Source organism: Mesoplodon mirus (assembly GCF_964341445.2).
Source record: "Mesoplodon mirus genome assembly, contig: HAP1_SCAFFOLD_791, whole genome shotgun sequence".
Classification (NCBI taxonomy): Eukaryota; Metazoa; Chordata; class Mammalia; order Artiodactyla; family Ziphiidae; genus Mesoplodon; species Mesoplodon mirus.
Genome location: NW_028295243.1, coordinates 209688 through 219638, shown reverse-complemented (window position 1 = coordinate 219638; position 9951 = coordinate 209688). Strand labels below are relative to the sequence as shown.

Here is a 9951-nt window from a genome sequence, read left to right as displayed (position 1 = left end):
AGACTCCATCATTTCTGATGAGTAGGGTTGACAGATAAAATATAGGCTGTTCCGTTAAATATGAATGTCAGAAAAACAACGAGTATATTTTGAAGATAAGTATGCCCCAAATAGTACATAGGATCTACTTATACTAAAAGTGATGACTTACTATTCATGTGAAGTTCAAGTTTAACTGGGTATCCTGTATTTTTATTTAGTAAATCTGACAGCCCTACTGATGATCCACAATGGAGGCAGTTGAGGAGCGGTACATGCTGGCTCTCGGACAGTCAGAAATGGCTTCAGCAGATCCAGGTACAGTATGAAATTCTTTCTGGATGTAGCTCAGAAGCCATGGCCAGCCCTTGACTGCAAGTACTGCCTCGGGTTTCCCTGAGGTGGGGTAAACCGTCCTCTTAATGGCCTTTTGGTAAGTCTGGAAGACCATATCCAAGGGGAGCCCCAAAGTCAGTTTCATCCTCACAACCATGTTTCCAATTCCTGGAATTGGCTGCATGTGACTCACAAGAGATGAGGAGGTTTGTGAAAATTGGGAGTGTCATAGCTTGAACCCTTTGTAGGTAAAGTTTTGGTGTTCTGAGAGTTTTAACAGGAGCAATGTGAAAGACTCCAGGTCCCCAGGTAGATAGAAATAATCCTGTTCTACTTCTGTGTATGTGACAAGTCTCTAATAGTTCACAGAGCAAATATCTGCTCTTAGAAAGAGTGATCCAAGCTTGGATGTTTCTGGTGACAAGGCAAGGTCGTGAGTTTGAAGTTCACCTTTTATGGTTGAGGAGACAACAAAGTTGTCAGAAGGGCAATCATGGAGAAGACGTTGGCTTCATCCATTGTGCAGGCTTGTATATTTGGTTCTATCTAGATTGTGTTTCAAAGGTGGAGCTTGTTTACAATTACGAACATTCTCTGACGTGCTTTTTGGACCTTCATTCCCAGAGCAAGAGCAGTGCCGAGGCCCTAGAAATGCCATGGATATTCTGAGCTGTCAGTGGCATTTCCCAGGTACTGTTCCCTTGGTGCTGCTCCTTGAAATGTCCAAAGGGATTATCATCTGTTTTGTGGCCGGTCCTAGCATTGTGAAAGGAAGCTGCTGCACCGGGCTCAGAGGATTTTGGCTGCGGTGGGAGGAGTAATAGTACTACGACTATAAATTGTATCACAGCATATCTATTCCATCTTGAGAGTGGGGTTGGGGGGTTATGAAGGGGGACTTTTATTGTACTTTTATACATTGTCCCCTTGAAAATAATTCAATTTTTAAAAATTAATTAATTTATTTGGGGCTGCATTGGGTCTTTGTTGCTGCTAGCGGGTGTTCTCTAGTTGCAGTGAGCGGGGGCTCCTCTTGGCTGTGGTGCACGGGCTTCTCATTGCAGTGGCTTCTCTTGTTGCGGAGCACGGGCTCTAGGCACGCAGGCTTCCGTAGTTGTGGCACGTGGGCTCAGAAGTTGTGACACACGGGCTCTAGAGCACAGGCTCAGTAGTTGTGGCGCGCGGGCTTAGTTACTCCGTGGCACGTGGGATCTTCCCAGAACAGGGCTCGAACCCATGTCCCCTGCATTCGCAGGCATATTCTTAACGACTGCTCCACCAGGGAAGCCCAATAATTCAGTTTTTATAAAGAGTATATTCCTAATATTAATCCAAAATTTTAAAAATATATAGTTGGATAACACTATGAAAAATTAACTGATACTTTTTTTATTATTTCTCTTTGCTGCCTGGATTTTTTTCCCCCTCCAGTCAGCTAGGCACTGTGAGTTCACTGCATTAGGAAGGTAAAGACTCAGCAGAAATGAGGGAGAAAAAAAGAGAATTCTCAGCTTTGGAATGTTCAAAACAGAGGCCACAGTAGAACAGGTGAGAATTCTGTGCACAAACAATAAATCTCGTCTCAAATGTAAAAAAGTATTCTTTGCACTGGGAGGCAGGAGAGGGAGGGAGGGAAGGACTGAAGGAGAGAGATCAGTGTGACCAGGGACATGGAGACTGTGCTTGAGGACAATAGGCCCAGGAAGAGAATCAGAATCTGGAGAAGATTCAGCCTGCCCGCGATCATTGCCTCCAGCCAGCACCCTCATCTCAGACCTTGGGAAATTCAGAGAGAGAGTGGGAGTAAGTCAGGAGGGCCACGCGCATAGTCTGTGTGGCAGGGGTTGTGGCCATTCCCTATTTGTGAGAAGTCCCCAGCAATTTCCAGGCCTCCTTCTGGAAAATGCTGGCGGACGTCTCTAGTGCTTATGTGAAAGCTTGTTCACAAACCTTGAAAGATACAGATGTAGATGACTGATAGATAGATGCATAGATAGAAAAATGTAATTAACTAAAACATCCAGGAAAGGTTTGGAAAATGCCCTTTATTGCATAGGACGTTCCTATTGTCATATGATGTTAGACTGAGTGCCGGTCCCTTCATCCTCCTTCAGACCATGGCATTCTGTCTGCTACTCTCCCGAGGGTCCTTTCTTCTCCCTGGAAGGGATAAAACAACTGAGGTAGAACAGGAAGAGACAAGAAGCACTCCAAACTCTGCTGGTCAGGGTTACCCTCCAGCGTTGCCTTAATGCTCAGAGCCACACACACCACAGTGAGCTTGGCTCCAGATCAACTACCACGCAACGAAGGTTCTGGAACACTTCCATATCTCGGGGAACCTCATTTCCACGTGACTCTCTTTCATATTCCCCTTTGTCACAGAAGGCTAGGTCCAGTGGTCCGGGTGAGATCTCAGCTCAGGCCCAAGGCTCTCAGACCTCAAAGTTCCGGTCCTGCAAGGGCCCCTGTCCTCTCTTCAGACCACTCCTGGCTCTCTCTGCCGACAAGGAGCTGCTGGTGGTACGTCCTCTAAGAGTTGAGGTCCATCGTGCAGACCCTGAGAAAACTCCTAGGAAAAGGCTCCACATTCTTGTTGAAGTCAACAGAGCTCAATTCCTTTGGAAGTGCTGGGTGTGTCCCAAGTTGATGCAACTGCAGAGCCATTAGGTAAACCAGCACATGTGTGCGGCCCCTTCCCTTAGACTCCTCTGGGCCCTCGTGACATAGGCTCAGAAGACTGCCAGCCTCAAGCCTTACCTCTTCCAAGGCCACACCGTCTCCAGGATCTTCTGTCCCATGAATCTCAGTTGCTGTGTGGAACTCAAAGGAGAGAAAAGACCCTGCCTGCGGGGTCTCTTCGGGCTGGGGCCTTCTAGCTTCTCTTCCTCGTCCTCCTCGTCCTCAGAGGTGGTCTCGGGTTCCACACTGCCCTCTTCCTCAGGGGTGCTCTCGAATTCCACATTGGCCATCCACTGGGCGATGTTGAGATGAAAGAAACGGCATCCGAAGCCCTCCAGGACGCCACCCTTCACGTGCTGCTGGAGGATCTCCGAGGTGTGGAAGACCCGGCAGCAGGCCATGCACCTGAAGCCGGTCTCCATGGTCACCATCCAGGCCGGTGTCTTGGCCCTGGGTGTCTCCTGGACTGCAGGTGACCCTGATGGGCTGCCTGGCTCTGCCCTTTCCTCATACTCTTTCTCCTCCCCAGTGGGCTCACTGTCAGACAGGAGGCTTTCGGTGAACACATCAGAGGGGTAAGTGCCTACTGTGCACGCATCCTCAGGAAGGGTCACTTCTTCTATCGTCAGCTGCTTTTCAGGCAACTCCAAGGGTTTCTTTGTCTTCCAGGAGACAGCTACACCCTTGTTCACTTGTACCTGCATGTAGTATATTTTCATGCCCCTTTCCTCTTTGTCTTGGTGCAGATAGTGCTTACAGGGTGAAGAGGGTGAGGAGGAGACACAGTGTGATGGGGGTGCAGTCTCCCCTTTTTCCTGAACCTGGGCTAGGGGTGCTTTAGGCTGGGCAGTGTCTCGATGTGATCTCCGGATTCCTGAAAAAGGAAATTAAAAACATAATAACATGCATGGGCCGTGCCAGAAGCTGAGGGAGCAGGTGTGGTAGACGAGAGAGGGACATTTGCATGACGTAGCTATGTCGTGAGCTTGGTGTCTGTTGGCCGTAGGACGGAGCGGTGTATCTGGTGTCATCTGTGGGCTTTTCATGTGCGTGTGGGGGGATACTGGAGCGGTGTCTGTATACAGGGGTGTGGAGTATGGTGAGGGCTGTGGTATGTGAGCGACACGGGTGGATGCGTGTACGACGAGGAGTGTGGTGCATTACTTGTGGAATGGGGCTGTGGTGCTTGGGGTTTCTGTGTGCACTGAGAAGGGCTGTGCCTGGAGGGCGGATGTATGTGTGAGCTGTGTGGACCTGAGCTGGATGGTCCTGCTCTCAGGCTGGAGATCTATGATGTAGAACTCTGTCCTTCTCTGGAAGCAAAGGCAAAGACAAAGCCTACATTTTCCTCTGAAGATGCTTAATCTGGTCCCTCTTCCCTCCACCTCAAGCCCAGACCTTTCCGGCCCCTGCTCCTTGACTTCGCCACCATGGTAGTACCAGGATTCACACACCCCCGTCCCAGACTCAGCTGGGATCCACGCCCTCGTAACAGCTCAGCCATCCTGCCCAGGCTCCTCCACAGAGCCCTCATCACCTCTGATGATCCTGGGTTTCCTCTCAGCCTCACTGGGATCTGTGTGCCTCCTGCCTCACAGCCAAGCACCCCCTCACCTGAGGAGCCCCGCGCCCTTACCAGCGTAGATGAGCTTGCGCGGAGAAGAAGCACAGGAGAAGTATGTAGAGGCAGAGGAGACCTCCCCTGCCCCTGGGCTGCAGCCTTGGGCCACCACAGTGGATCCAAGGTGAGGGGGATCCTCTTGTGACTTCGAGATTCCTGAGGGAGGAATGAAAGGCTCAGGGTGGGTTCATCAGTCCTCTGTCCACAAATACTTACCGAGTGTCTGGCACATGTCAGGTGCAGTGAATACACACAGTTGAGAGTGTGGTTCCCAGTGGATACTCCAGTATTTAATTCAAATCAGTACTTACTCTGTCACTGTCTTGTTGGTAATGTAGGCCTCGGTGGTGACCGTGAGTATGTCGGCAGAGTGAGTGATGTGTATCAGTTAAGTCTGTGGTAAGTGTGGGGTTGGCATGGGGAGCACGGTGGAGATGTGTCTTATCTGTGTCTGTGGCCTTTGTGTGCATGGTTTCTGTTCACAAGTCAGGAATTCTGGGACATGTAACTTTTCCTCATTACATGGTGTGGCTTGTATTTATGGTGTGTGTTCATTCATTCATTCACCAAGATTCAGTAAGCAGCTACTCCTGTGTATCCGGCACTCTTGCATTGTTGTAGTCTCTGGTAACGCTGCACATTCTAGTAGAGGAAGACACACACTAAACAAAAATTCAATAAATATATAATACCTGAGCTGGTGGTAAGTATATAAGGGTTGCCAGACTAAGCGAAGAAAAATACAGGGCACCCAGTTAAATTTCAGTTTCAGATAAACCCAGAATAATTTTTTAGTGTAAGTATTCCCATGCAGTATTTGGCCTGACTTAGTTTTAGTGTAAGTATGGCCCATACAATATTTGGGACATACTGATACTGAAAAATTACTTGTTCTTTATCTGGAATTCAAATTGAACTGGATAGCCCATATTTTCTCTGGCAACCGTGACATGGGTTAGTGAGACTGTGGTTTACTGTGGTTTGTACAAAGCGGGTCTGGCATTACTCAAGAATGTGTTACAAGTGTGGTGTGTATGACACGTGACTGGTTCTTTTAGAGGTATTTAGAGATGGCTGAAGTTAGGTGTGTGCGAGATTTGAGGAGATATATATATATAGTGTGTGTGTGTGTGTGTGTCCTATATATATAGTGTGTGTGTCTATATACATATCTCATCTCCAGCGTTTGGTGTTGGAGGAGAGGATTGTGATACAGGTGGGTTGTATGAGAACGTAGTACAGGAGGGATGCGTGTATATACCTCCATGTGCTGTGTGTGGTTTAAATACGGAAGTTATATGTGGGGTGTGTGATATTTTTGCTGTATCAGAGTGTACATGGGTGTATGAGTTACTGTCTCATAAAACACCCCTAACAAGAGTTCTGTATACACTCTTACATACACCGAGTGTCAGCCAGGTCCAGGCAGGGTGACAAGAACTGTACCACGCAGAGTTTATATCTGATAAGAACTCTACCCCCATTCATTCTGCTCTTCTCTGCACTACCCCCTCCGCCCCCCACCCCCCCCACACACAGGAACATAGAGCAAAATATTCTGAATGGTCAGGGGCAGTCATTGCCTTCCCCAGCCTGTCCCAGCCACTGCCTGAAAATCTGCCTGCTGTCTAGACCTCCATTCCCAGGGCCCATCCTACAGTCTCCAGGGCCCTGGGCCTGGTAGGAGCTCCTGGGCTCTAATCTGGGGCAGAGACCTCTAGCTGGATCTCTGGGGTGACCACCCCCTCCCAGGGCAAGCTACTCGCCTACATTTAATGCACGCAGGCACCACGTGGCCCGTGGCTCTCAGAGCTCCCCACAGGACCCTGAGGACATTTCTCACCCTTGCCCACGCGGTCTCAGTCTCTGGAAAGCCCTTCCCTTCCCTTGGTCTCCTTTGGGAAATTCTTCCTGTTGAAGGAATAAAACCTCCTTGCTTTCAATATGACACCATCCCTAGACAAACAATCTTCTTTCAAAGTGCATTCCACTTGTCAAGATATTTTTCAACAGGGCCTTCAACTCATGGGGCTTCTCTTTCCACTTTGGTAAAAGAGGCCAAGCAACTCATGGGTCTCTCTCAGCATCCTTGCATCCTTCACATCCCCCACCTCATGACCCCAGCGAAAGATCCAAGAGCATAAGAGAGAAATCGGGGACTGAGAAAAGCTGCACCTCTAGGTCTGTGCAAGCAGGATGCAGCCTGCTGTGAGTCCGACAAAACTCCAGGCCCAGAAGCCCCAGGAGAGAGTCCTCAGAGCAGCGGAGCTGACCTCCCATCTCCCAGGGGCCATCCGGCCGTTCTGTGCCGTCTCACACCACAGGGACGCTCCGGATGGATACGGCAGCATCAGTGAGACAAGGTCTCTCACTCCCTGCTTCACAGGTGACACGTTCTCAGTCCCCCTCTTCGTAGAGAAGGTCCAGTTTGGCAGAAACCCATGTGCCCCAGCCAAGTTGCCCCCCACATACCTCCTCCCTTCTCGGCAGTTTCCTGGGACTCTTCATTTTCCAGATGTTTCCTCTTTTGTCGCCGTTTCATCGTACCAACTAGAAGTCTCCCTTAGAAGATGCCTCAAGAGATGTCCAACTCCTCCTCTTCCCTACAGGTTGGCCCTTGTTGGCTCTTGGGCAATCCGTTGAAATGATTCAATACAAGTAAAAATAGTCAAGTCTCCTAAATGGCTGAAAAACTGGTACCACTTATTGAACCAGCAGTGCTGCCTAGTGCTCACCAGGGCTGTTAAGTTTCCAAGGTTGCCAGGCGCACAGCAGGACTCTGTGACCTCAATGATGACATCGGAGCATTCTGTTGACCTAGGTACAGCACAGTCTCTGCAATAGCACAGGCCCCGTTTTCAAGAACAATTCCTGTTTCCCAGCCGAACCTTTCCCATGAAAGGGAAAGGTTCGTACCACATCTATTATAAATTGTATCATACCATATCTATTATAAAATGAACATTTTGATTGGAGATCTTTTAATGTCTTATATAGAGATTTAATATTAATATTTTAAATGGTCTCCAGTTTCCCTGTGGATTATTGACATTTTAAACTCTGCGCTTCAATTTTCCCTCAATACGTGTAATTTTGTCACGGCTATTTCTGTACTTAAAGATGAGTAACTATATAATTGATTTCTTCATTTTTTCCCATCTCTTTCCAAGGTACTGAATTTGACTGTATCTTACGAATGAGTGAAAAATGCTAGTCCTTGAGTCAGGACCTTGGGCCCTTTACCAAGTAACTCAACCTGTCTGGGCTTCAGCTTCTGTCTGTGCGATCGAGAGGCTTGGCCTAGCTGACTTTTCAAATGCTGTGTTTCTTTGATTCACTCTCACTTATTTTACTGATCTGCTACTTAAGAAGAGGGCCTGTTCTCATAAAGTAAGAACAGGCGTTTTTTAATCCTTGGGTTGGGCGGAGTTTAAGTGGTCGTACTCAGTTTGTTAGTTATATTTACTTTTACGTATGCTTAGCTCTAAATAATTTATATGGCTCTTGTGACTCTTTTTAGATCTTCTTTTTTTCTTATTTTCTTTTACAGTTTCTAATTTATTATCGCCAGTGTAGAGGAGCCTGATTGATTTTTAAAATGTATTGATCTTGTATGTGTGTGCCTTGTTGAACCGTCTTCTTAGTTCCTGCTAGTTTATCTGTGGGTTCTTTTGGGTTTCCTAGATAAATGAACATATTAAATGTAAATAATGTGTTCTTTGGATAAAGTTTATTTTCTTGCATCTCTATATATAGAAGCAATATGTTGAATTGATTTAAATATTTAAATACTTACATACCTGTTATCATAATCTAAGATTCTTTATCTTATTTTCTTTCAATCAATATTATCTTTTCAAGATTTATCCACATCAGTCCATATAGATCTAGGTCTTTGATTTTTGACTGTTTGATATTATTTCATCACATGCGTATAGCATCATTTATTTTCCATTCAAGCATTATTGGACAATTGGATTGTTTCCCTCCCTTCTCTAGAACAAACAACGTTTCCTAGAATATCCCTGAAGATGTCTGACAGTCGAGAAGGGCCAGGCTGCCCGAAGATTCCTACTTGCTTTTAGCCACCTTCCAACAGGCCATCTCCAGCCAGCAATTTGAAGCAGAGATGAAATGAAACCTCCCCCAAGTGTGGAGATCTTAGGAGCTTCCTAGAAGGTGGGAGGTTCATGATAGGCATCCTGCTGGGATCCCAGGGGAGTCTGAGCTGGCCTGAACCTCATCTTCCTCCCCCACCTCTCAAGAGAAATGTGGAGGAAAGAAGACTTCAAAAACTGTGAGTAGGCAGAGGGAGAGAGATTGGGGGCCGAAGCTGCAACTGAGGTCTTGGAGTGGGCTGTGAGGACGCAGAGCCTCTAGAGAGCCAGGCTCTGCCTTCTGAGCACTTCTCCCCTAAGGCTGCTCATCCTTCAGGTGATAGCAGGCATATACAGCCGACTCGGCCCACACTGTCACAGAAAGCCTTATCAGAATCTCTTCGTCTTCATACACTCTTGTGTCTGTTACTTGGTTATTGCCTTCGGTACTCCACTGATGTGAAGCACAGTCGCTAGGGGATGGAGGACACTAGTGACCCATCTTGCTCTTGTGGCCTTAGTCCACAGCTTGAGGGTCAGGGAAGAGGCCAAATGAAGGTCAAGAAGGAAAGATGGAGTTTGAAGAGAAGACCTGAGTTAAGGGTGTCTTCTCAAGTCTTGATGACTGAAATGTAGCTCCAGTACCTGAAGTCCTGCTTGTTCTCAAGGCTGACCACGGGGCTGGGTGCACTCAGTGAAGGAACCGTATACACTTAGTATTTCCTTGCTTGCTCACACTTGCCCTCCTCTGATACACACTCTGCAAGACTGATCATCCCCTGAAACAACTTTCCACCTGCCACTGTCATCTCATGAACATTTGCTTCCCCTTCCTAGTGTCCCCCTAGAATGCCATTGCAGCCAATTCATAATTTGATAATCATGCTTCTTACCATAGTCTCAGCAACTTCTGATAAATTTTATTCACTTTATTCCATAGTCTTCACACATCAATAATCTTCCTTAGCTTCCTAGGTGCAGGTTAACCCATTCGGAATCATTTCTTTTTCTTTCTCTTCTTTGGCAAATCCTTTCCATCTTTTAAGGTCCTTTTCTTTTCTCTCTACCATCCTGCCTTCCTGAACTCTTTTTTTTTTCCATTTAAGTAACCTTCCAATCTCCTTCCCCAATTTCCTCATAAACATTGAGAGTTTATTCCTCACAAGTTAGACAGCGGTTTATGAATGACCAGGCATAATGGACTCAGAATGAGTTGGCACCCCCGAGGTACCTGTC

At 47.2% G+C, this 9951-nt stretch overlaps 1 protein-coding gene and 1 long non-coding RNA gene across 2 annotated transcripts; one reads left to right on the top strand and one right to left on the bottom strand.

Annotated features, from left to right (window-relative positions):
• The first annotated feature begins 203 nt into the window (after positions 1-203).
• On the top strand, positions 204-8912 carry LOC309797606. Its single transcript, XR_016039674.1, has 3 exons — positions 204-297; positions 1747-1863; positions 8618-8912. It is a non-coding gene; the product is annotated as an uncharacterized lncRNA (long non-coding RNA).
• Positions 3256-7061, bottom strand: LOC309797604 (protein FAM170A-like; the record flags this gene model as incomplete). Its single annotated transcript, XM_088845588.1, has 3 exons — positions 3256-3266; positions 3317-3871; positions 7058-7061. 3 exons carry the CDS (start codon positions 7059-7061, stop codon positions 3256-3258), a joined length of 570 nt encoding a protein of 189 aa, XP_088701714.1.
• Positions 8913-9951: the final 1039 nt, after the last annotated feature.